The sequence below is a fragment of the Haliotis asinina genome, chromosome 7, assembly GCF_037392515.1.
Source record: "Haliotis asinina isolate JCU_RB_2024 chromosome 7, JCU_Hal_asi_v2, whole genome shotgun sequence".
Classification (NCBI taxonomy): domain Eukaryota; kingdom Metazoa; phylum Mollusca; class Gastropoda; order Lepetellida; family Haliotidae; genus Haliotis; species Haliotis asinina.
Window position 1 is genome coordinate 22,460,471 of NC_090286.1, and position 27,957 is coordinate 22,488,427.

General features: G+C 39.9%; 1 protein-coding gene across 1 annotated transcript in view; it reads left to right on the forward strand.

The window, feature by feature from the left end:
• Window positions 1–27,488, forward strand: part of LOC137290575 (poly [ADP-ribose] polymerase tankyrase-like) — a 56,308-nt gene extending 28,820 nt beyond the window's left edge. Inside the window, exons 25-50 of the mRNA XM_067821613.1 lie at window positions 127–326; window positions 1,345–1,436; window positions 1,732–1,853; window positions 2,181–2,403; window positions 2,969–3,128; window positions 3,605–3,681; window positions 4,699–5,014; window positions 6,254–6,346; window positions 6,915–7,067; window positions 7,273–7,390; window positions 7,976–8,075; window positions 8,877–9,141; window positions 11,203–11,449; window positions 11,988–12,259; window positions 13,987–14,156; window positions 14,917–15,022; window positions 15,235–15,404; window positions 17,208–17,352; window positions 17,851–17,972; window positions 19,940–20,036; window positions 20,610–20,787; window positions 21,156–21,263; window positions 21,593–21,786; window positions 24,762–24,845; window positions 25,871–26,006; window positions 27,256–27,488. Of these exons, the coding sequence (XP_067677714.1) occupies window positions 127–326; window positions 1,345–1,436; window positions 1,732–1,853; window positions 2,181–2,403; window positions 2,969–3,128; window positions 3,605–3,681; window positions 4,699–5,014; window positions 6,254–6,346; window positions 6,915–7,067; window positions 7,273–7,390; window positions 7,976–8,075; window positions 8,877–9,141; window positions 11,203–11,449; window positions 11,988–12,259; window positions 13,987–14,156; window positions 14,917–15,022; window positions 15,235–15,404; window positions 17,208–17,352; window positions 17,851–17,972; window positions 19,940–20,036; window positions 20,610–20,787; window positions 21,156–21,263; window positions 21,593–21,786; window positions 24,762–24,845; window positions 25,871–26,006; window positions 27,256–27,395 (4,088 nt within the window). The 3' untranslated portion in view covers window positions 27,396–27,488. The remainder of the gene's footprint in view (window positions 1–126; window positions 327–1,344; window positions 1,437–1,731; window positions 1,854–2,180; window positions 2,404–2,968; window positions 3,129–3,604; window positions 3,682–4,698; window positions 5,015–6,253; window positions 6,347–6,914; window positions 7,068–7,272; window positions 7,391–7,975; window positions 8,076–8,876; window positions 9,142–11,202; window positions 11,450–11,987; window positions 12,260–13,986; window positions 14,157–14,916; window positions 15,023–15,234; window positions 15,405–17,207; window positions 17,353–17,850; window positions 17,973–19,939; window positions 20,037–20,609; window positions 20,788–21,155; window positions 21,264–21,592; window positions 21,787–24,761; window positions 24,846–25,870; window positions 26,007–27,255) is intronic.
• Window positions 27,489–27,957: the final 469 nt, after the last annotated feature.

Sequence of the window (27,957 nt, forward strand, 5' to 3'; positions counted from 1 at the left end):
AAAGTTTGGGAAATGGATAGGATGTAGGATTGGGTTCATTGTAGTGTTTTGGCAATTTCTTTATGAAACATTAAAAGACAAGTATGTTAGAGAATGGGAGATGACAGTACTTTGTTTTTGTCTCAGGCAAATGGTCGGTGGCAGAAATGCTGGCAGATGTTGAATCTTGTGAGTACTGTGGCTTACGAGAAGAAAAGGAAGAAGAGTGGCCAGCTCTCCGAATGATCCTCAAGTACAAGCCTGACATGAATACTCGTGACTGTGAGGGGCACACCGCACTCACTGGGGCCGTTGACTACAGCAAAGTGGTGCCAGCTAACCTACTGGTATGTACTCATGTACCCATGTCATGTACTTATGTCATGTACTTGTGGTATGTACCCATGTCATGTACCTTGGCATGTACATATGTCATGTACTTGTGACATGTACCCATGTCATGTACTTGTGATATGTACCCATGTCATGTACTTGTGGCATGTACCCATGTCATTTACTTGTGTCATGTACTTGTGGCATGTACCCATGTCATTTACTTGTGTCATGTGCTTGTGGCATGTACCCATGTCATGTACCTTGGCATGTTCATATGTCATGTACTTGTGACATGTACCCGTGTCATTTACTTGTGGCATGTACTCATGTCATGTATTTGTGGCATGTACATGTCATGTCCTTGTGGCATGTACCCATGTCATGTACTTGTGACATGTACATATGCCATGTACTTGTGGCATGAACTCATGTCATGTATTTGTGGCATGTACTCATGTCACATACTTGTGGCACATACCCATGTCATGTCCTTGTGGCTTGTACTTATGTCATGTGCTTGTGGCATGTACACATCATGGACACATATCCTCATGACATGTAATTTTGGCATGTATATGTGGCAAGTAGTTATGGCATGTATTCATGGCATTCCTCATGTCATGTACATGTTGCATTTACTTACGTCATGTACCTACCTCATATACTCCTGGGCATGTCCTCATGGCATGTTGTCATATGTGTAAATGTATGGAAACAGCCTCAGTTCAGTGGGATACTTGCCCATTAAAGGTAGGTGAATATCGGGTTACTTTAATGAAAGATATCGAGTTAGAAGGGTAATTCTGCTTGTTGGAGCTATGTAATTATATCAGAGTTATTGAGACATCCATATTGAGTCAAAAGGTCTTAAATAATGATAAATTATGAAGGATTTTGCCAGGACTGAGATGTTATTGAGACAACCAAGATATCAAGTTATCAGAGTTTCACACAGCAGTGAGTGACTAATTTAGACTCACGTTTCATGTGTGTTGATTGGCTTACGGAAAGATAACTTGATGTTTTCAGGTCAAGGAAAGCAATGCGGATGTCAATGCCTATTACATTAAGGAGGAGAATGGGAAGAAGTACAAAATCTGGACTGTTGTCATAGCAGCTCTGTGAGTTAACAATCCACCTGTGTGTTTTAAACTGAAACTATTGATGACATCAAATTGTGGTTGTTTTGTTTTGTTGGATCCAGTATTTGATAAACTACTGAATGAGCAGGTAAAGGCACTTTCCTTTGGGTCACAATACCAAGAAGATTCCTTCTCTAAACTTGAACGAAACTGACAGTGCCTTTCCATGTTTCGGTATTGCTTGATACTAGACTGTTGTCAAATATTGCATTGAAAGGAAGATGGATTTCCCAAGTCCACCCTCTCATCATCTCTTTGTGTTTTGCATCATCAGCACAGCCAACTGTGAGCTCCTGTCATTAATTGTTAATGCGTCTGCGGACCTGGCTGTAGTTGATGAGAGGGACGGCAGTGGGCCTCTCCATGCTGCCATCATCAAGGGAGACAAGGCATCTGGTATACTGTCACACATTAGACCTACCCATTTTCAGTTGCATTTTATGTCATGAGTTATTTAGACATATTAGGGGTAGCTTAATGGTTGAAGTGTCCATTTACCATGCTGAAGATCCTGGATAGAATATGTGAAACCCATTCAAGTGTTCACCACTGTGATTTTGCTTGAATATTGCTGAAAGTTGCATTATACCATACTCACTCACTTACATCAGTCTTATTAATCAAATCTTTACCCGTTTGCTCATAAGGTCATAAAGCTCACTGACTGACTGACCGACTCACTCACTCACTATGTGAAATGAATCATGCCATCTGAATCCACAGGTACACTGGAGATGATGAAAATTCTTCTCAGTCACGGAGCTGATGTGAATGGTCTGAACAAGACGCTTCGGACACCGCTTCACCTTGCTGTTGATTACAACCAAGGAAACATGAATGACAACTTTGACCTTGTGCTGGCCCTCATAAACAAGGGTGCGGACATGACGATCAAGGATGTGCGTGGCCGGATACCCTTGCATTATGTGTTTGTCAAGAGAGGGAAGTAGGTTGCATTTCACAATATCTTATAATCAGAAAAACAAGGGGCTGCTCTAGTGGTCAAAGTGTCCACATGGGTCCAATGTGTGAGGCCCATTTCTGGTGTTCCCTACCATGATATTGCTGGAATATTGCTAAAAGTGGCCTAAAACTAAACTCATAATCATAACTTAATTGACTGTCAAACTCATCTCAGAGATTACAGTGCTTTACAACTGACAGGCAGTAGGAGTCATGTGGTAAATAGACAGGCTACATCAGAAGGCCATATACATAGTGTGTCCTTGAGTGATTCACAACATTTAGTATACCACAAAAAGTGTCTTAATTAATTCTGTAAGTTTAATCCTGTGTACGTTTTTTACCTTAAAACCATGCATGTATTTTGTTGTATGAAAAATAAGAAAGACGAAGACCAGCACTGAGCAATACCTGACTAATAGACTGTATGACATGCAGAAATATCGTGAAGGTTTCGTGGTACCCAAACTGATCATTTCTGACAGCTTGGGACAGGTTATGCATTGACTTCCTACAGTCCCAAGTATGATATCTTGTCATACTTGCAGACACACAGACAGCTCCCAGCATGACCCAGTAGACCTGTGTCGTATGATCGCTGCCAAGATGAAACCAGTGGATATCAATACCCAGGACAAGTTTGGGTGTACACCTCTTCATCGGGCAGCCTTTAGGGGAGCTAACATCTGTTGCATGTACCTGATGCAGGTGAGTTGACAGTCAATGTCTGTTGTCTGTTGGATGTACCTGATGTAGGTGAGTGAATGTCCAATATCTGTTTTATGTACCTGATGCCGCTGAGTTGACTGCCAATGTCTGTTGTGTGTACCTGATGCAGGTGGGTTGACAGTCAGTGTAGGTTGTTGTGCCTGATTTAGGTGAGTCAACAACCAATGTCTGTTTTATGTACTTGATGTAGGTGAGTTGACACCTGATGTGTGTGTACCTGATGCAAGGATGTTGACAGTCACTGTCTGATGTTGTACCTGATGCATGTGAGTCTGCAGCTTGTGTCTGTGGTCTGTACCTGATGTGGATGAATCTGCAGCAAAGTAGAGTTACACACATTGTGCTTTCTGAAACCACAACACCACTGAAGTGTATTATTCCCATCAATTATGGTACCTCGATTTGTTCAAATTTCAATAACAGCAATACTTCAACTTAGCCATGTTGAATTGCAGATGGGTGCTGATGTGAACTTGAAGGATAACCATGGCAACACTCCATTGACAATGGCTGTCAAGGGCCATCATGATGGGTAAGTACAAGTAAGACTTGTTAAAATATCTCTTCTAAATATACCATTTTGATGATAGTTTTAACTCTTTAAGTCTGTGGTTCCATCTGAAATAGAGACCAGTGGTGCAATCTCAGTTACAGGGACCAGTGGTTCCATCTGAAATAGATACCAGTGGTGGAATCTCAGTTACAGAGGCCTGTGGTTCCATCTGAAATAGAGACCAATGGTTCCAGCCAACATAGAGACCAATGGTTCCATCTGAAATAGAAACCAGTGGTTCCTTCTGACAAAGAGGTCTATGGATCCATCTGAAATAGAGACCAATGGTTCCATCTGAAATAGAGACCAGTGGTTCCTTCTGACATAGAGACCAGTGGTTCCATTTGACACAGAGACCAGTGGTTCCATCTGACATAGAGACAAATGGTTCCATCTGACATAAAGACCAGTGGTTCGATCTGAAATAGAGACCAGTGGTTCCTTCTGACAAAGAGGCCTATGGATCCATTTGAAATGGACAAGTGGTGCAATCTCAGCAGCAGAGAGTGATGTTTCAGTCTCAGATCAGCTCTTTCCAACTTCAGTGATTTGTAATTCCATCAACTTCATAGATCTGTGGCTTCATATCATCAGCTACGAACGCCTGACTTCCAGAAACACAATCAGTTCCATGAAGGTTGACATTGTAGCTGCAGAATCACTGCTAAATTTTGTAAGATAGAATTACTTCCCTTTGTGAAAAAATGTTTTATGGCGTTAGAGTAAAGGTAACATTGTTCAAACAGTAACTTCTCTCTTCACTTCTTCCTGATGAAGGTTTATGGATTCCTGTGATCTCATTTCAGACTTCTTGACAACACGTTAATGTCTTAGATCACATTTTGAGAACAAAATCAATTTCTTCAATATCTGTTTGCATGCTTTTGAATATGATTACCAGTCATTGTTGTTATGTTTATGAACCAGTTCTGATTTGACTGGACTGTTTTTAATTGGGGATCATATGTTTCATGTGGTTCTTTTTCATCTCCAAAGTTGTGCTACTATCCTGATCCAAAATGGAGCATGTCTGAAGGACCCTGTTGTGGAGGTCAAATTTGAAACCGAGGGGAAGCATGACAGTGACTCAGATGAAGATGAAGAAGAAGAAGAAGATGAGGAAGAAGATGAAGAAATGGATGCAGAAGATGAGGATGACTTTGATGAAGATGATGATTCAGATGATGGTGACAAGAAGAGAAAGAAGAAGAAAAAGAAGAAAGGAGCAGTGAAAGTAATGAAGGCGTGGAAAGTGAAAGGTGTTGAAGATGAAGTGAAGAAGGAGACAATCATTAAAACACCTCTCCTCGAAGTAAGTCCTAAATTGCCAGTGAATTCTATTTCTAAAATGTCAGTTGAATTCATCTTGCCACAAATCCACCAATCCATGTCTGTTCGCTCTACTCTCTTTCAACTCATATCTACCTATGTGTGTCCCTCACTGTGCAGCTCATCTCTCCAACAATCCATATTTACCAATTTCTGTGCAGCTCATCTCTCCAACAATCCATATTTACCTATTCTGTGCAGCTCATGTGTTCAACAATCCATATCTACCTTTCTGTGCAGCTCATCTCTCCAGCAATCCATATTCACCAATTTCTGTGCAGCTCATGTGTTCAACAATCCATATCTACCTTTCTGTGCAGCTCATCTCTCCAACAATCCATATTTACCAATTTCTGTGCAGCTCATCTCTCCAGCAATCCATATCTACCCCTTTCTGTGCAGCTCATCTCTCCAACAAGCCATATTTACCAATTTCTGTGCAGCTCATGTGTTCAACAATCCATATCTACCTTTCTGTGCAGCTCATCTCTCCAGCAATCTATATTTACCAGTTTCTGTGCAGCTCATCTCTCCAACAATCCATATTTACCAATTTCTGTGCAGCTCATCTCTCCAGCAATCCATATCTACCCGTTTCTGTGCAGCTCATCTCTCCAACAAGCCATATTTACCCCTTTCTGTGCAGCTCATCTCTGCAACATTCCATATCTACCCCTTTCTGTGCAGCTCATCTCTGCAACATTCCATATCTACCCCTTTCTGTGCAGCTCATCTCTCCAACAATCCATATTTACCAATTTCTGTGCAGCTCATCTCTCCAGCAATCCATATCTACCTTTCTGTGCAGCTCATCTCTCCAACAATCCATATTTACCAATTTCTGTGCAGCTCATCTCTCCAGCAATCCATATCTACCCGTTTCTGTGCAGCTCATCTCTCCAACAAGCCATATTTACCCCTTTCTGTGCAGCTCATCTCTGCAACATTCCATATCTACCCCTTTCTGTGCAGCTCATCTCTCCAACAATCCATATCTACCCCTTTCTGTGTAGTTCATCTCTGCAACATTCCATATCTACTCTTGTCTGTGCAGCCCATCTCTCTAACAATCCATAACTGCCCCCTTCTGTGCAGCTCATGGCACAACATTACAAGTCTGTCTCTCACTGTGCAGCCCATCTCTCTACTCTTCCATCCAGGGATGAAGTTGCTCTATCCTCCTTTTATATTCATGAACATTGAACTTCACTTTCTCTTTCAGTTTGCTCTGAAGAACCAGTTCCAAGGAGTGTGCTTCTTGGTGATGGCGAAGCCAATCAAGGAATCAGGAGTCACATTTGCCGATGCCATTGAGGTGGGTGCCAAAAGACTCTTAACCATTTTTGGAAGACATATCATTTCCTAATCTTTGGACACAAACTGTAGCCAGTGTCCAATGCCAATCACACAAGGTGACAGTGTCAGGATTGTATGTTTATAAGATGTGACCATGATAGGTTTCTGTAATCATATCCCAACAGCTGGGATCGTAAGCAGTAAGCAGAGTTGCAGGGACCTTTATAGACACTTTGAGCGTTGACACAACCATAAAAATAATGATGACTTAAGGATGAATTAGTAAGATCCACACTTCTCTTTTGAGACCACTGTAAGTTTGCCACATCAAAGTTCACACAACAGTACATTATTTGACAATAGCTGTCACATACCTGTTTCCCACGCCCAGACAATACTGTTTACAAGTTACTCTGATATGGCTGATATATTAGATAAAATAATGTTTCAAATGCATAAATCTCTGTATTTTGTGTGTGGCCATGGTATGTCCTTTTTCTTATTGCATGAGACTTTCTGATTTTAACTTGTCATGCATTACAAATTGTAAGTAGCCAGTACTAGAACATCATTGTTTTTGTTTACAGATGGGACTAAAGCTAGAAAAGTACAACATTGTTCTGAGACTTCTTGCCACAGCGACTGATCTGCAGTCAATACGCAACAACCGTGAACATGGACGTAACCTGATTCACTTCCTCAGCCTCGTTGCCACAACATTTAATGACCTCATAAAGAAGGTTAGTCTGTTACACAATATGCTGTTGATATGTAAAGGGTCTTAAGTGAAATCCTTTTCAGTGTGATGGAAATACTGTCTTGAACTGACAGTCATTCTTGTGCACTTGAGTTGCAAAGAAAGTCGCATTTATTTACAGATAAATAGTTTCTGCAGGTTTTTATAGTTATGCTACATTGACAATAAATGTCTGTTTGTTTGTTCAGGTGGTGACTCAACTGATTGAGAAGGGCCTGTCCCTGACAAAGCAGGACGATTACAAGTGTACACCTATTCAGTATGCATCCCTCAACAGGAACTATGAGCTGGCCAAGTTCTACATGGGTACAAATATGTTGCACATAATTTTTCACTATTTTCATGATTTTTGACAAGCCACATCATATAAAGACTGTGAGATCTACAGACGTATCATGGAAACTGTACAAATAACAGTTAACAGTATTGTTGCTAGCCTGGTTAACATGTAACCAGCCCTGTATTAAATATAGGAAATTGAGATGTGGTGTTAAAAGAAAGCAGTTAATAACTTACTTGTAGTAAGGTAAACATAAACATGTGCAAAAGCAAATTGAATAAAACCATGACATGGTGGTCACTGTTAATTCATATAGTGTCACTGCCATCAGAAAAGAATGACACTATTCATTGGCTGAAAGTGTTCTCTAGACCAGTCACATTAAATGTCAGTGTTAGATAAGGGTAGGTTGATCTATGGAAGTTACAGTTTGAAGGAGTTTAATACACTGATGAAAGTAAATATATTCTGTTGTATATTCTGAAGTCAATTAGATGAAGACAGTACATTTCTCTATTATTCAACTGACGATTATTTATGTTTCAAGGCATGAAAATCTTGCCATGTATGTTATTGCATGCTGGAGCTGACCTACCTTCAAAATCTTGCAGAGACCCCAGGTGTATACAGCCCCAAATACACAGACTCATTTGATAGAAGTGTCATGGCTTCAGCATTTTGGAAGTCCTCCGACTTTGATACAGACTTGACGTAAGGAAGTTTTTCTGTTACTCTTTACAACATGGGTATATTCCCAACAAGTGAAGAGATTATTGCTATCCAATAGCTCAAGGCATATTTCCTTAATATTAAATGCATCTTGTATTGAGGGCTGATTGAACTGCTTGTATGTATAGCTTTTGCAAGTCTTCTTACATGCTTTCACAGCTTGCACTACTAAACATTTCAAGATTAAATTCCTCTTCCAGTTGTATATCTTTTGAATTTTTGTTGTTGTTTTCCTTTGAATGAGATAATGCATGTAAGATGGTTGGGAAAATTTGTTTAATCCACTGAACATTTACAACCATCATAATCATTGAAAGTCATCTGATTCCAAGGACTGCCATATAGAGACTAAAAGCCTTTGAATCTTATTTGTAATGAGCCACAGATTTCCATGTCTGTTGTATTCATGGGGAGAGAATGTATGAGGGTGCTGCAGTTTCCTGTGTAGAGTTGTGTCCTTTAGACTCATGACAACCACATGGTCCCAGTGGTGTAGATCAGTGCTCATGATGTTGATCATTGGATTGTCTGGTCCAGACTTGATTATTCACAAACTATTGTCTCATAGCTGTCTCATAGGGTGCAGTGTTAAACAACAACCAACCAACATAGTCATATGTTATAATCCTGTTTCAACCTGATTATTATTACAGAAATGTTAACACCAGACCAATGCTTTTAGGTTTCAGCCATGATTGGAGAATATCAGATGTGGTTGACGAATAGTCTTTGGTGCAATGAAAATGTTTCACCAAGTAACTCACCATCCAATATTTCTTGCAGATGGTGGATTCATGATTTATATAAGAAGAAAGGGACAGCTGACATCCTGCTTGACCGTCCACTTCAGGAAGTCATCTTCATGTCCAAGGGCAAGGACCCTGACTACTGGAAGAAGTACAATACAGCCAAGGTCACCCCGCTCATCATTGCAATCAACCACAACAGCTTAAATAACTTCTTCCCACAATGGTTGCTGAATCAAGGTGTCAATGTTAACATGGCAGACAGCCAAGGGATCACTCCAATGATGCATGCTGTCAAGGGGGTGAGTGTGACCTGCTCTAATTTATCAACTGTTGACACTTAAGATAAATGAAGTGTTTTAGCTTAACTTGGTGCTTACCACTTGTGTTAGCGTCAGTTGCAGACATGAGCAAGGGAGATAGTGATATGGGTACCCTTACAACAGGAGCGGTAATGAAACCTTGTGTTTAATGAATGAGTGAGTGAGTTTAGTTTTTCACAGCACTCTGCAATATTCCAGCCATATGGCGGCGGTCTGTAAATAATCAAGTCTGGACCAGACAATCCAGTGACCAACAACATGAGCAACGACCTGTGCAATTGGGAACCGATGACATATGTCAACCAAGTCAGCGAGCCTGACCACCCTATCCCATTAGTCGCCTTTTATGGCAAGCATGGATTGCTGAAGGCCTATTCTACCCCGGAACCTTGTGTTTAAAGCGGTTGCTCATCACATCGAAGAGCCTGGTTTGATTTCCCTCGTAGCAACAATGTGTGAGAACCATTTAGGGTGTCCCCTGCTATAATATTACTGGCAAAAAGTGGAAGCTGTCTAAACTGGCATACATTGGCATTGAAGAAATAATCCGGTTTAAACGATGTGCCGGATTATAGAGCTGATGATATATGTACAAGCCACGGATGAGACTGAGATTTTATGCTGGTCTTGACAACTTGCCAGATTGGACAGATGCTGGTTTTGACAGCTTCCACTGTAATATATAAAGCAGCATAAAACCATGCTTAGTCATTACAACATATGCTTAAGCCTACAGCTATCTCCCTTGCTCATCATACCAACCTCTGAACCTCTGCATGAAGAAGTTAATCTCAGACATGTTTTGACAGTTACTTGGTGAAAGTTAATCATTTTAGGACAGACCAATTTTATTTCTTGTTTTATGGATTTATTCCTCTGAAAACCTAAAGGTAGGTGGAAAAATATAAAAATAAAATTTCTAATCAAAGTAATATTCCTACTAAATACTCAAAGTATTGTACTTTTGGTGGCTTATGAAATGAATATGGGTGAAAAAAACAACCTAAAGAGTATTTTCTTGTGAGTTTAATTTTTATTTTTTTAATTATTCTTGAAAAAATACAACAGACAGATCCATAAAACAAGAAATAAAATTGGTCTGGCCTTATATAAAATAACAAAATAGTTTTATTCTGAACTTGTCCTACTTTGATGTCCACTTAATTTTTCCCACCATGCTGTAAGACATCTACACACAAATGGAGTGATTTGGACACACCAATATGGTTTGTACTATGTTTGTACTGTGACTACTCCCAGTTTGACTACCCATCCAATACACAATCTGTTCCATTCAAATGGTTTTTAGTTACTAGGTCTCTCCCCTACATCAGGTAATTTAATATACAGCTTCAAACCAACTTTGTTCAATGTTTTAATATGCAACAATATGATGTGTGTTCTCTGTGACACCATCTGTAATTTTTTTAGAATAGAATTTCTGTCCTGCATAACTGAAAAGCTGAGTGAAGTATGATGATTAACAGCACCTTTCATCAGGGTACAGGGATTATCTTAGTGTGGGCTTGAATATGTCCAGTTTTGAAAACAAACAACCTGTACTGTACAAAATTTTTATCAGAGTAGAGGAATTATCTCCAAATATCAATGCAAGCAATGAATGATCACAAGATCCCTGATTCACTTGATGATTCTGATGACTCCGATGATTCAAATAGGGGTAGTCCCTTGGATTCTCCCTAATGGGTATGTTTAAATAAATAGACAAACTGGGAGTAATCAACTATACAGGTACAGTACATTATAAGTGTAAAAGTGCTTCACTATATGTTTATGTTCATGAGTAGACGAAATGGGAGTGGTCATATTGGAAAGATGCTACCAATGTGCATGTGTGGGATTGTTCGGAATAGATATCATACAGCCTCAGTCAGCAGTGAACTGTCAAATATATGTCATTGAAAATAAGTGGTAAGCTTTTTGTAGACCATGGAGAGTATGAAACCCTGTTTTTATTTAAAAACTCTTACAAAAACTCAGTTCAGTTTATTCCCAGTCATTCTTGGACTTTTGTTCTAGAATAATATCGTACTTGTGAAGACACTGATGAACTACAAGTTTGACCCTAACAAAGTTGAGGATGAACCTACAAAGCCACTCAAGGAACAGTCGGCAACTAAAAAGAAAATGCATGGTCGTATTTTCAAACTCAAACGGAGTACTTCAAAATTGTCCCAGCTGTCAAAGGATGATGATGATGATAGTAACGAAGACTCAGAAGAATCTGAAAAAGAAGAAGAAGACAAGAAAAATGTTGACAACAAGAGTGAGTTACTGAATATTTTCAGGAAAATGATCGATGGTGTGTACATTGTCACTTTTTCAATGGAGACTTTACTTGGGGTTGAAGATTATGATATTTTCAAACTACCACTCCATATTCATTTTGAATTGAAAAATGCTTGGTTCTCAGATGTAAAATTCAGCAAGCAGGGAGAAGTTGTTCTTAAATATAAGTGAGACCTCATGTTTTTTTTTGTGGTGTTAGAGTATTCAGGTCTATGTTATAGCAGAGTAAGTAGAAATATTTATGTACTACCAACAAGTTCATTTTACCTCAAAGAAGTGGGTGAATGACACTATCATCAAATTGAATTCAACTTTGCCTGTTTTCTGTGATTTTGTAATTTGTTTTTAGATCAGTCAAACTGTTAATTATTGGTATTAGCCCAGAGTGTCAAATGTTTTGTACCAGACACGACACCTGGACAGTCAGTAGACATGGGTTAAAGAACATAGAGAATATTGTAATTACCAGTAACTGAAAACACTGCATTGAAAGAAATAATGTTCCCAATTTGTAGAGAAGGAATACAAGCCTTTCAAGAAGGTGAGCAAGGTGAACCTTAATGCAGTAGACAAGAATGGCTGGACTGTGATTCACCATGCTGTCTGCCCCCTCGGCCATGGCACCTTTGATAATGATGAGATTGTATTCATCCTGGCCAAAGCTGGCGCCAAGCTGAATGTGAAGAGCAAGGATGGGGACACACCCCTGGATCTGGCACTGAGAAATGGTGCCTTCAAGATAGCCCGCATGCTTCAGAAACTGGAGAATATCAGTGAGAAGAACATGGTGAGTGATATCAGTATTGATAATGATAATAATTCAAGTTGAGCACATTTCATCTTTGTAAGATTTTCTTTTTTAAACACGACCCATCTTTCGTGAAGTTCTGAATCTTGAATTTCTGAAGGAAGTAAAACAAAAATAATGCAGTTTGCTGTCAATCCTTTGCCTCTGGCTGTCTGAGTCTGGCTGTCTCAGCTGTGAATTGGGAAGGTGCCAGCCCAGTCCCTTTACTGTCCCTTATTCATTCTGGCTCATGGTCTGTTGATGGTGGCTCTGACCATATGAACTTCAACCTTATGAACTGAGGCCACTGTTGCACTGGTGGACGTTTCTGAGTCTCACGGCCAGGGCCCTGTTCAGTGTGTGGCAATAGTGACGGAAAGTTCTCTCTTTTGTCTGGTTCTCTCTTTCCCCTGGCATTCTTGGGTTGGTCTTGGGCTGGGTTGGTGATTGGATCGCGACTCTGGATCTCCAGGAAGATTATGATTCTGGCTCAGGTCCAGATGTAGAGTCGATGGAGGTTGGGGATACAGAGGATTCCACACATGCAGTCCAAAGCAAGGCGGCACGGGGTCTCCAGTGTTCCTTCAGGAGACGGAATTCCTACTGTCTTGTGACCGATAAGACTGGTATATATTCCAGGTCTGGAGAATGTGTGAGTACGCCAGATCCTAGCCCCACTCGATCGACAGATATTTGGAGTTATCTACGCATGCTCACCCATTGGATGTCCATAAGATCCTTAAGGCATATCTCAAACAAATGCAGGGTATCCAACTGTTTTGCTGTTATGTGGCAGTAAGGCCAGGGTTCTCTTGCTGGTTTATTTCTGTCATTTGTGCAGCTTGTCAGGCTAAGGGTAAGCTTCCCCACAAGGGGTTGAAGTCTGACTCTGTTAGGCCATTTTGTAAGCTTTTGCAGTAACACTGCCCATTGAAGAGATTTGCTCCCCACTATTTGGAGCCAGTCGTGCACTTTTATCCAACACTATCAGCTCGACATGCTTTCTAGAGATTGTGCTCAGTTTGGTAAGTCTGTTCTCTCCAGAGGACAAGTGTCCTGCCACTCTGACAGAGTGAGACTTGGATCTTTGGTTTGCTTGTGTGTTCGTTTGCTTTGATCCACTAGCCAATGAAGGCTCAATTTTACTTATAACAATTTATCTTCTGTTGGAGTTGACCATATGTTATGTGTATGCACTATTGGTGCTCTATTCTAATTTTATCACTATGTGGGTGGGGCATTTTTGAACACTACTTCTGGTCTTCTGTTATGATCAGAAGACAATCTTGCTTGGGGTAGGGCCACCTGCTCCCAACAATTCTGTTTACTGGCAGTTTGTCAGCAGAATGAATTAGGATTTGGGCTTGGCTACTTTACCTGTTTTCCAAGCATGTGTGGTAAGAGAAGTAACTCCACATGGTGGAGGAGGCTGTATAGTTAAAAGAAGTCTCTTATATTATTGTAAATCTTTTATTGAAACATTGTTACAACTGTCAAAATGTTACAGAATGCATATATTCTCTTCAAAGCGTTGGAAACCTCTACAGGTTTAGCTAAATTTGTTATTGCCTTCTCACCTTTGAACTGAACTACTGTCTCACCTTCCAACTTTCTCACCTTACAATTGCAATACCTTCTTGCCCAAGTACTCTGTTTATTTGTGTGCAATGATTTATAATTTCCTGTCAGTGATTGATTATGACATGATCATGATTATGTTGCCTCAGAAACAGCCCAAGTATCAGTCCACCACTGTGACAGACAGCATGAAATGGTCCAGTCCTACACCATCTTTCCATGAAGATGCTGAGAGACTGCTGGAGAAGGTTGGGAAGCCCATGGACGTTGAGGAGGAGTATGTGGCCAAGATTGATTCCAACTGTACTGTCCCCAATGGGTGAGTTGGCTGACAGGATTGAATCCCCTGTTATGGTATATATAAATGTTGGATTGTATGCAAGATTAAGATGACAGCTGTCACAAGAATAATTATGTGACAACAGTGCTAAAATAATGTGGATCTACATTATGAAAAATCCACTTTTAGAGCAGAGCAACATACCATAGAGACATGATCTATGCGCATGCAACACAATGGACATTATTACCCGGGATAACCCAGATAGCCTTTAAGGTATGTTTACAAGAAGGTAAATGACTAGTCACATCACATAACCATCTGGGCACCCATTTTCTGCTGGGTGGACAGAGGCAGTTTTGAACTGACTTACTTGCCTAAGGTGAAACTACATGCTTTGTTGAGGGGCAGGGCTGAAATCCAAGACACTGAAGTCAAAAGTCAAGCTGCCAAACACATTTGCCCAGTCAATTTGCGACTTGGGCTTACAGTAAGGAAACAGAATAAACAGCAGTGCAATATTTTGGTTCAGTCTAGAGGAAGGTTATTTTGTATAAAAATGTCGAGGTCAATGAGGTGCTATATAAATATATCCCAATAAGCAGTTTCTGTCAGCAGGTCAACAGTGAGATTCTTGTAAGCCATTTGAAACACATGAGGATGCTAAAATGATTGAGAGAAAGGAGATCAGTAAAGAAGTGAGAGTGAATGAGGACTGGAAAAAGGTCCTGAAAATTTCTTAAGAGGGGAAGTTTTGCAAGTGGAAGGTTACCATGGTTTCCAATTGGTTTGTTTTCAGGACACTGGAGAAGGATGAGGAACAGGACCTCCTCTATGATGTCCTCCTTACCAAGGTGGACGTCAACTTGGGAGTATATGGACTGTACAACTTTTACCAGATTCAGGTACTTTACCAGAATCGTCACAATGGTTTCCATAGAGCAAAGCTGAACTTCATGTACATACATCCTGTGTTGGGATTCCGATCATCTGCTATGGTTTTCCCATGCTTAGGATTCTACTTTTTAACCAAAACCTAGGCGTAAAGTTTTAATTACAAAGTATTGTTAAGGTCATGTCATTTGAACCTCTGCCAATTTGTCATTATTTTTTTCAGCTTATTCATCAGCCAGGCAAAGACCTGTTTATCCTGTTTACACGATGGGGCCGTATTGGAGACAGTGGACAGTACCAGCACACCCCATACCAAGTGAAGGAAGAGGCTGTCAAAGAGTTCTGTAAAATATTCCGGGCCAAGACTGGGAACAAGTGGGCAGATGTGAAAAAGTAATGATTGGCTGCTTCAGAATATCTTTTGCATATCTGTGCTACCTTAACTAATTTTGACATTTTGTTATCGACAAATGTTTATTTTCTAAGAAGATCATGAAAAAGATCTGGCTAGTTTATTGTTTGGACAACTGTAGAAAGGACAATTCTTGAGGAATGCATCACACTTCACAATGCAGACTTGTTTCCTTTGATGGAATTTTGGATTCAACCTGCTATGATGCTTAGTTAACCCGACAAATCCTTTGTTGCGGTTATGATTACTTGGTAAATATCTCTGATATGCAACACTTCACGTTTTTAATGAAAGCTTAAATGCTCTGATATGACTGAAATACTGTTCAGATCAGTGAGCTGATGATGAAGATGAAAGGGAAGTTACAACAGACACACTGTTTTACATTCATTGGTTCTGAGTACTGCATTTTTCTATATGGACGTGCATCCTTTAGCTGCCAGGATCTGCTGATTGTATTGTGAACACCCATAGAAATATCATCAGCCTGTCTTCAACTTGAAGAAAGAGTAGTACAGTCAGGCCGCATTAATCCGAACACTTCTGTTTTTCATCAAAAACGTTCGGATAGTGAAATGTACGGACTACTGAAACGAACTTTTATGAACACAACTACAGTAGGGTTACTTCCCTTTGACATGGCAATACAAAAACATACGAATGTGTACAAGTTGGCTGAATGTGCGATGTGTTTGGGGGCAAGAAATCAACTTTCACGTTGGTCAGTTTGACACTGGCATACTTGTGACTGGCAGCATTGTTACGAAGTAAGATCACGTGTCAACCACGTGATTGCATCTGTCTGTCAAATGATCATAGCCAATCACACAACATATCCGATGTCCGAAATTGTGCTCTTGCCGATAGAATGTCCGAATTCTTGACCAAAATGTTTACACATAAGATCAATATTGGCTTTAGGGTTTTCTCTTCTTTTTTTTTGTGCTGCAGTAATTTCACATCTTTTACGCCTAGGGGTGGGACTTGCCATTATGACTGACAAGCGTCAGGTGATCTCATTTTGACACGATCAGTGTTTTATACAGGAAGTAAGCATGACAGGTATTACTCCAACTATCCAAAAGTGAGACCTACTAATTGCTCAAAATCACAAACTAACGACATCTTCAACTCGCAAGTGTCACTTAACAATTACCACTGAATGGGGCTCATGGTGTGAAGGGATTATCCCAACCTTTTTGATGTATCGCCAGATTAATGAAGCAAAACTATGTGTAATTAGCTAATCTGTTAACGCTGATTAACGTTCGGATACGGAGAGTGAAGCACCGGATTACTGAAGCAACAGGTAATGAGTTTACATAGTAAACAAGATTGGTTACAGCTAGCTATTGTTCGGATATCGCGGGAATTGGATTGTCGGGGTCCGGACTAACGCGGCTTGACTGTATATGGAATAGGGGTTCTGGACCACCCTGTCCTGAATTCAGGATGAAATCTTCAGAACCCATATTTCCCATTTATTTCATTGTAATACCAAAGTTCAGAACTTCACAGACATTTGTCACTTGATCTTTCCTTTTAGCTGACAGTGTGAGTAGGTGAGTGAGTTTTGTTTGATGCCAATTTAAGCAGTATTCAGGCAGTGGCATGGTGGGGTCAGCAGAAAGGGGTTTAATGCATTGTACCCAAGTGGGGAATTGAACCTGGGTCTTTGGCACTAGGCTATCCCACCACCCCAGCTGACATCATGCCATAGTACTTTAAACGTAGCCGTGAGAAAGGGGGACTGACAACTAATTTTCTGTTGCAATGTCTTGTAGTTTTGAAAACAAGCCGAGGAAATATCGTATAGTTCACAACAAAGAGAGACGTCAGGGCCACACTCAGACAGACATTGAATTCAAGAACAAGTCAACCGTGAAATCCAAGCTGCCATACCATATCAGAAATCTTGTGGAGCAGCTGGTAAGAAACCTAAAATGATTTATTTTATGAATTTCTCACATGGTTATATTCTGTCAGTTATTGTCTTGTAAATATCGTGGAAGCTATTATGCTAGGATTCTTGGATTCAGTGGGATGCTATTTTATATATATTGTGATTGAAAATATGAAAAGAAAAATGGAACATAATTGATAGTAAGAGGGTGATATTCATTATGAGGTTTTCTAGATTTATCACTTGCCTGTGTACGTGAAGGTATTTATAAATAGCTTTAAAATAGTTCATATCTGGATATCTTCTGTGCTTGTTTATTGTAACTTTAGTTCAGACCAGTCCAAACAGCTCTGTGTGCATGCATGAACACTCATAATAAAACATGCACACACACACACACATATGCACACATACAAGTACACCACTGACTCCATTTTACATTGCTCTTGAACAATGGCATAGGCAGCTTGATTGTGTGAGGTAGGAATGTTACCAAGATCTGACCAATGATCTGTTGCTCTTAGACCAATGTCAAGTCCCTAAAGGCAGCTCTAAGCAAAGAACCAATGGATACCAGCCTCATGCCATTTGGATGTATGCAGAGAGACAGGCTTCTCAAGGCTAGGTCACTGCTCCAGAAGATAAGGTTTGTAAGGCAGTCTATATTATAGTCTCTTGCTGCAGTGTGGAACAGGGGACTATGTAATCAGCTATGTCTGTTCGTACATCCTGATTCTTGTTTTCAGGATGTCTCACAAACTGTTCTATCGAGTGTCTTTAACCCATTCAACATTGTAAGCCAAAAAACTGGCGAAGACATCAACACTCCCGGGATCCAACACTGTAGTCACATAAAAATGATAAATAATCTTACTTGTGAAAAAACATCATTATCCATTAAAATCACTTTGGGGTTTCTGTTGATATGGTCATCATAAGCTAATATTTCCACATGATGACATCCTTGAATATTGCCATAAAAGACCATTTTCAGTGACTGTTTACTCACCACTGTCATGGTTGTACATACGCTGTGTACATCACCCGGAAGCAAGCATATGCTAAATAGCATATGGAATCGTCTGGGTACAAACCTTCTTGAGATAAAAAGTTCCAAAGGTTTGTGCGAATGTCCACTTTCGCGACTTGGTAAGCTGTGTTCTGATTGGTCAATCTCAAAGGTTACCTGACGTGACCTCCCATAAGGTTTTGTTAGACTCAGTAGTGGAGTGTAACAAAAAGTACTGAGGATAAGTTTACTTAGGCTGAAATATTGTGCATGTGAACAGCTGCATTTTGTGTACGTTTTGTTAAGAATTAGCCAATTTTCACAGAGTTTCATCATTTATTGAACTTGTGACAATAATGTCTTCAATATTATAAATGTATTTTACATTACATCAATTCATATGTAAACAGTTCCATTAAACAGTATGGAATATCTGGTTTAGAACAGCTGACTAAAGTATGTGGCTACTTTTAGACTTGTGACTCTAAACTTTAGATGTGTAGTACATGTGGTAGGGTACCCATGTAGAAAATTTGGACCCAGGTCAGCCCTGAAAAGCACCGATACTGACAGTGGATAAGTGCATTTGCATCTATACATTCAAATGTGCCACATTCCTGAAATATCTTTAAAGTTAGAAAAAGGTTTTGAGAGGTGACCATGACTAAAACATGAAAGGTAGTCATCGAAAGGTAATCTTCTATATTACCAAAAGGTAGGAAGTGATAAATATGTCATATTTCATTCTTCTTTAGCAGCGGTAACAAAGTGGCAAACATTTGTTGTGTCCTGCCGCAACGTGGAATGGGGGACTATGTATTCAACAGCGTCTGTACATCACATCTCGATTCTTGTTAGTGCAAGATCTCATGAACTGTTGTGCCTTAATATCAAGGTCACCCCAATTCTTTGACCACTTTCCAAACTCTTATGAACATGATATCTCATGAACTGTTTTACCCAATGCAATCAGATTTGATGACAACCTACTGGGGGATTATGCAGACGCCAGTTGATTTTGGTGACCTTATGTTCAAGGTCACCATGACTCTTTGACCACTCTTCAAACTCTTTTTAATGTGATCCCTCATGAACTGTTACACCCAATGTCTTCAAATTTGGTGACAGCCTACATTCAGGAGTTTGCACAGACATCAGTCGACAGACTTGTTCTAAGTGTTTCCATGATCATCATAGTTATTAACCCCAAAATGTCATGGTATTGACACTTATACAGGACTTCTGACTGTAAGCCGTATTTTGGGGGGTAAACCGGTATTCAAGCATTAAATATCAAAGTATGAAATATTGAAATGTGAAAATGTATCTTCTTTGTGATCATTTGTCATGTGTGGAGAATGACAGAGGGGACTTTGATGTGAGGGCAATATCCCTGGAGCAATAATTGGCCTTGGTTGGGTTTTAGGGTGGGGATGGAGGTGGGTGTAGGTGTGGGGTTGAAGGTCGGAAGTGTATTCTTTGATCGTTCTGTCATAAGAAACTTAACTGAGTTCACGAATGTCAGGATGTGTAATAAGTCATTGAAGCTGTAGCCAACCCGGTTTAACTGTAGGTGTTGTGAAGCTTATGCTCTTCTGTTTCAGTGTGTTGGTGGAGGAAGTGGCTGGATATCGGACAGGGTCAGGAAGAGAAGAACAAACTGAGGAGAAGAAGGAGAGATATCAGGCTAACTGTGAAGAAGTAATGATACAATATGTTTAACTGTTTTCCCATGTTACTGTGAACACATGAGAATGAACACATGTTTCAGGAGTACATCAGTTGTGTCTTGTTATTGGCATACATGACACAAGTTGTCATAATTATCCCACAATGTTTTGTTTCTTGAGTGAGGAGCACTTTCCAAACAAATAGAAGGTGCACTTTGTATATGCCTCTGATTAGTGTAATCCCAAACACTACATGTGTTAAATTTCGCCACTTTCTAAAAACTGTTTTATGTCAAAGTACTCTGTCAGAGGTAGAAAAATTAAGTTGAGTACTAGTTGTTGGGCTTATATTTGTGTGGTCTGAAAGAGGCTAACTTTATGTGCTGACAATCAAAAGCTCACTTAATTATACTCTGCTTAGAAAGTGTTGGCCCAAATTGTGAAAAATATTGAAACACTTGCTCATGGGTTTCACTGAACTTCTGATTGTGTTAGATTTGCATCACTTATGTCTATCCTCTCATGTCATTTTGACATGCGATATTACTGAAGTATGTTTCATAGAGGCATTTAATCTAACCACTCACACTAATTATCATTGCAGATAGCCAAACTCAGCAGCGAGTACTATCAAGTTATACCACAGGTTGGTTTTGCTTATGAGAAGATTCGGCCACTTGACCAGCTCAATGATCTGAAGAAACAGATTCGTCTTGTGTCCAACCTTTTGGACTATGAAGTAGCCAGCAAGATGCTCCTGGGTGCTATGTACAAAGAGAAAGGTAGGGATTGCTAGGTGTGCATCTGTACTCAGACAATATTCACAGAGCATTCACAGCACTGCGGTATTTGAGCCTATGTTAAGGTATAGTTATGACAACACATCTGGTCGTGAACACTTTGTGGTTCTCTATGCCATCAGCAGTTTGTGTTAATGTCATCTTCGGCTTTAGAGAGACTGTTGAGTGGAAAAATGAAAAGCTGCTTTTTTAGGAAAAAATGAAAGTATGATTTCTGGTGTATATGCGATATAAGTTAGAGTTTCAAACTTGAAAATAAATTTTAAAACTAATATCTTTTTATAACCATTCAAGTTTGACAGTTGTGCGATTTATTATATGCAGTGCAATGGGAATTCTGTTGATTTCAGAAGTGAACCCTCTAGACTATGTCTATCAGTCAGTGGGATGTAAGTTACAACTGTTGTCTGAAGATGTTGTGGAGTCGCAGTACATCCTCCGCTACATCAACAACTCAGGTAAGGAGTGAGTGCTGTAACTGTCACCATAGCAACATATTTGTTCTCTGTACATCATTCTTGATACTCATTTATTGTAATTCTTATTTCAAGTTCTTGTGTTCTTTGGACTTGTGGCAGCGACTGCATGATTAAAACATATTAGGGAGATAAAGAGATAAACATTGTACATGATGAGGTGGTATGTTTAGGGTTTGAGTCAGTGGTATTGGAATGAAAAGAAAATTTAGGGGAGGTCAGCCATAATATTACAGGATTGGTTGGGCACTAAAAAACAATGCTACCCTGATCCAATTCCTCAGTTTCATCATATAGATTCACTGTTGCAGTGAGCTACGCAGAGGTGGAAGCCATCTACAGAGTGTCCGTTCCAGGGGAACAGGAACGGATGGACAAGAAAAACTTGCACAATCATCGCCTCCTCTTTCATGGCACCGGCGTCGCCAACCTCCTCAGTATCCTCCACAGGGGCCTGGTGATTGCCCCTCCAGATGCACCAACTACAGGCCATCTGTATGGCAAGGTTAGTACTGGGTAGCTACCACAAGTGAAAGTATTCCATGATAATTTGACAGGATCAGACAAGGAAGGCTCCAGTTGTCTTAGTTCTGGGTAGCTACCACGAGTGAAAGTATTCCATGATAATTTGACAGGATCAGACAAGGAAGGCTCCAGTTGTCTTAGTTCTGGGTAGTTACCACAAGTGAAAGTATTCCATGATAATTTGACAGAATCAGACAAGGAAGGCTCCAGTTGTTTTAGTTCTGGGTAGCTACCATAAGTGAAAGTATTCCATGATAATTTGACAGGATCAGACAAGGAGAGCTCCAGTTGTCTTAGTTCTGGGTAGTTACCACAAGTGAAAGTATTCCATGATAATTTGACAGGATCAGACAAGGAAGGCTCCAGTTGTCTTAGTTCTGGGTAGCTACCACGAGTGAAAGTATTCCATGATAACTTGACAGGATCAGACAAGGAGAGCTCCAGTAGTCTTAGTTCTGGGTAGCTACCACGAGTGAAAGTATTCCATGATAATTTGACAGGATCAGACAAGGAAGGCTCCAGTTGTCTTAGTACTGGGTAGCTACCACGAGTGAAAGTATTCCATGATAATTTGACAGGATCAGACAAGGAGAGCTCCAGTAGTCTTAGTTCTGGGTAGCTACCACGAGTGAAAGTATTCCATGATAATTTGACAGGATCAGACAAGGAAGGGTCCAGTTGTCTTAGTACTGGGTAGCTACCACAAGTGAAAGTATTCCATGATAATTTGACAGGATCAGACAAGGTAGGGTCCAGTTGTCTTAGTACTGGGTAACTACCACAAGTGAAAGTATTTTATGATAATTTGACAGGATCAGACAAAAATGGCTCCAGTTGTCTTAGTTCTGGGTAGCTACCACGAGTGAAAGTATTCCATGATAACTTGACAGGATCAGACAAGGAAGGCTCCAGTTGTCTTAGTTCTGGGTAGCTACCACGAGTGAAAGTATTCCATGATAATTTGACAGGATCAGACAAGGAGAGCTCCAGTAGTCTTAGTTCTGGGTAGCTACCACGAGTGAAAGTATTCCATGATAACTTGACAGGATCAGACAAGGAAGGCTCCAGTTGTCTTAGTTCTGGGTAGCTACCACGAGTGAAAGTATTCCATGATAACTTGACAGGATCAGACAAGGAAGGCTCCAGTTGTCTTAGTTCTGGGTAGCTACCACGAGTGAAAGTATTCCATGATAATTTGACAGGATCAGACAAGGAAGGCTCCAGTTGTCTTAGTTCTGGGTAGCTACCACGAGTGAAAGTATTCCATGATAACTTGACAGGATCAGACAAGGAAGGCTCCAGTTGTCTTAGTTCTGGGTAGCTACCACGAGTGAAAGTATTCCATGATAACTTGACAGGATCAGACAAGGAAGGCTCCAGTTGTCTTAGTTCTGGGTAGCTACCACGAGTGAAAGTATTCCATGATAACTTGACAGGATCAGACAAGGAAGGCTCCAGTTGTCTTAGTTCTGGGTAACTACCACAAGTGAAAGTATTTTATGATAATTTGACAGGATCAGACAAAAATGGCTCCAGTTGTCTTAGTTCTGGGTAGCTACCACGAGTGAAAGTATTCCATGATAACTTGACAGGATCAGACAAGGAAGGCTCCAGTTGTCTTAGTTCTGGGTAGCTACCACGAGTGAAAGTATTCCATGATAACTTGACAGGATCAGACAAGGAAGGCTCCAGTTGTCTTAGTTCTGGGTAGCTACCACGAGTGAAAGTATTCCATGATAACTTGACAGGATCAGACAAGGAAGGCTCCAGTTGTCTTAGTTCTGGGTAGCTACCACGAGTGAAAGTATTCCATGATAACTTGACAGGATCAGACAAGGAAGGCTCCAGTTGTCTTAGTTCTGGGTAGCTACCACGAGTGAAAGTATTCCATGATAATTTGACAGGATCAGACAAGGAAGGCTCCAGTTGTCTTAGTTCTGGGTAGCTACCACGAGTGAAAGTATTCCATGATAACTTGACAGGATCAGACAAGGAAGGCTCCAGTTGTCTTAGTTCTGGGTAGCTACCACGAGTGAAAGTATTTTATGATAATTTGACAGGATCAGACAAGGAGAGCTCCAGTTGTCTTAGTTCTGGGTAGCTACCACGAGTGAAAGTATTCCATGATAACTTGACAGGATCAGACAAGGAAGGCTCCAGTTGTCTTAGTTCTGGGTAGCTACCACAAGTGAAAGTATTCCATGATAACTTGACAGGATCAGACAAGGAAGGCTCCAGTTGTCTTAGTTCTGGGTAGCTACCACGAGTGAAAGTATTCCATGATAATTTGACAGGATCAGACAAGGAAGGCTCCAGTTGTCTTAGTTCTGGGTAGCTACCACGAGTGAAAGTATTCCATGATAACTTGACAGGATCAGACAAGGAAGGCTCCAGTTGTCTTAGTTCTGGGTAGCTACCACGAGTGAAAGTATTCCATGATAATTTGACAGGATCAGACAAGGAAGGCTCCAGTTGTCTTAGTTCTGGGTAGCTACCACGAGTGAAAGTATTCCATGATAACTTGACAGGATCAGACAAGGAAGGGTCCAGTTGTCTTAGTACTGGGTAGCTACCACAAGTGAAAGTATTTTATGATAATTTGACAGGATCAGACAAGGAAGGCTCCAGTTGTCTTAGTACTGGGTAACTACCACAAGTGAAAGTATTTTATGATAATTTGACAGGATCAGACAAAAATAGCTCCAGTTGTCTTAGTGCTGGGTAGCTACCATAAGTGAAAGTATTCCATGATAATTTGACAGAATTATTTATGGGAAAATGACTCATTGCAAGGCCTGCTTATCAAGATAGATTGTAGAGATCGATTAACGTGAAACAAATGTTGGTTATCAATAAATACTATAGAATTAATTCTGAGCCAATATACATAAAACGTTGAATTGATTCTGACCATAACTCAGATGATAAATGTAAATGTTATTGTCATCCTTGCAGGGTATCTACTTCTCTGACACATTTGAAAAGAGTGCTGGATACTGCAGCAGTGACAGCAAGACTCTCTTCATGTTGTTGGCTGAGGTAGGAGGCAAGACTTACATCACCGTACCCAAACATTTCTTCGTCTCATGTTAAGTGATAATACCATTGAAGAGATTTGTTCTGCTGCTATTTGGAGATGGCCGAGCACCTTCATTTGTCATTACCATGCATACATTATACAACTGAGCCTGGTCATTAGTATCAGATTTGTGTTTAATGTCTGTTATTGATATATCCACTGAAGATTCATATCACTACAATGTGAAGCCTTTTTGGTTGTGTAGGGTTTGGATATATGTGCAACCTTCACTTCCTCTTCACCTAAAGAATGGAGGTCGGTTGGTCGGGTTATGAATGTGTAGGAACCATGAAATTTCTGAGTCCCATGCTGGGATTTGAATCATGGATGTTCTGATCCCAACATGAACGACTTGTCCACATGACCAAAGAAGTTAGCCATGTCAGCAAGCTGACAAGGTAAGGATGTCATCTGAGCGATGACTCCATTCCATGCTGCAAACGCCATAACAAGTAATATTTTATTTCGACCAAAATGGGAACAAAGCCCTCGCTGATCATGGCCTTGCATACCTCACTTAAAGGTGCATGTCATGTGAATGATAAGACATGTGGAACATATGGAACACTGATGGGATATGACTGGAGAAAAGTAATTGTGAGACAAAATGTTTTTGTATGTAAACTGAATTTCCTTCTACACCAGACATAAGTCTTGGAGATCAGTTTTAATGCATATATGTACCCCAAGGAAGACTCTTTTCAAAGATTTAAAAACCTCTAACATTTAATGGTGGAATTATATTAAAACATTTTGTATCACAGGATCAATGAAGACAATTCCCAAGATTCTGTGTCAAGACTGGATATTTTTTCATCTACGTATTCTTGTGAATCCAGTCAAAAATAAAACATTGTGGATTTATGTATTTTTGTGGCAGACAACTTCTTTCACCAGTTTAGAGCATTGTTATTGTTTCCATGAAACCTCAGATGATTGCACCATGTCATCTTTCTTAGAACAATCATACATGTTTCAAATTCAGGTTGGACTTGGCAACCAAAGGGTGATTGTCAATGGATATGCAGAAGACCTTGATAAACCACAAAAAGGATTCGACAGTGTTCACACTGTTGGGAAAACCTGGCCATCGCAAATGTATGATGTCTGTTTACCAACAGGTATGTATCACATCTTACGTTGTCATGGATATCTATATCTTTAAATCTGTATATGTTGTATATTTATAGGGGTGTAAAGATTCACTTAACATTAAGTGCACCAGTATGCTCCAGTGAACAGTGTAAGTATTTTCATGTTGTGCCATGTACCAAAACAAAAAATGTCAGTATATCAGGGAATATCTATAATTAGGAAATATGTGTATGCCTATATCTCTGAATTCCAAGGGATACGTGTGAACTATCAGTATCAGAGAACATGAAGAACATGTCATGTCAGTGAATTCAAGGGCACATGTATTGTCGGTGAAGATCAGGGAATGTGTTTTATCAGCAAAAATCAGTAAATCTGTATTAAATTTGAATATCAGGGATCACTGTTTATCAGTGAAGATCAGAGAATATGTATTTTGAGATATTACTTACAACCAGGGAATATGTGTATATTCAAAGAAAATGAAGTGGAGTCTAAAGAAAAGTACTGAGACTTAGTTTACTTAGATTGGTCTTTAATGCTGGAACATTTGAAATAAGCACTTACAGATAGACTTTTTTACATCACAAAACCTGTGAAGATGATGCTCTCCTTGAGAAATAACCAGAGCCATCAAAACGTAAATCCACAGTTCATTATGGCTGTCAGGTTGAATATATTTAGGGACCTGTGCTCTGTTGTTCAAAACAACTCATCTCTTAAGGTCAACCTTATCTTTTGGATTATAACCTTAGACTTTTACTAAGGTTAGCCTCCCGTTGCACGAAACAACCTTAACTAAGGTTAACAACCTTAACTAAGGTTAACCTTAAGTTAAGGTTGATAACTAAGGGTGGACCGACTCAACCTTAGCATCTCTAAGATTGAGGAGGAATATGGTGGCTGCTTTTACTTCATACAGCGAGATATACAGACGTTTGAGGAAGCAGAGAGTGTGCTGCGACAGAACATGTCAACTGGACACGCTGAATTCATGTGGTAACTAGGTATGCTTCTATTACTCCTGCGCTGAAGAGTTCTGTCTTAGTTAAGGTTACGACTAAGGTTGGAGTCCGAGTTAAGGTTGCCCTATGGCTGTGTTTTGCAACGGGTATATCATTTTTCTGAAGGTGATCGTAACTCTAACCTTAGTGTCTAAGGTTGTTTTGAACAACAGAACACTGGGAAATATTTTATTCCATTAATCTTAAATCTAAGATGCTCTCCAATATTTCTTTTATGGTAATGTGTAATCTGTTTCTTAAATTTTTCCAGGGTATGTGATTCCACTTGGTGAGAAAGGTTACAACTCTACCTACAACGATCAGTATGTCAGTGGTTACCACAATGAATTTGTGGTGTATGATGAGGGTCAGGCATGCTTACGCTACCTCATTCAGTGGAGAAGGAAGTAGGATGGCATTCAATACAAGGGTCTAGAGATATTTCCATGGTTACATTGATCTTGTTGGATAGATATCACTTGTTATCAAGATCCCGTTCCAAAACCCAATCTTAACATCATGACGCAATGTCTGTGATACTATGATCACAGGAGGTCTCTGAGGCTGTGATCATTGTACGTCTGTGACACCCTGGCCATCACAACTTTTTTGACACAAGTCCTTATTATATGCATAAATTTTTATAAATACTTTGAACATTAAATACGTCCAAGACTGCTAAAACTAAGTATCATTGCATGTGACCATAACCTGTAATACATCCATAATGCTTTAACAAACATCATTGCATGTCAATATAACTATGAATGTAAAAAAGATAGTAACACTATGATGGTGAGCTGGCACTTCATTGCCCTCTGTAGACCATTAAACATTATGAAGAGAATGTTTTGAACATACCAAACCCTTGTTAATCTACAGCACTGCAATGGCTGTAAACCTACATGTATGTTGTTAGAGGTTACTGAAATCACGAGTAGCATAGGGCCAGAGGTAATGTTAATATGACTGC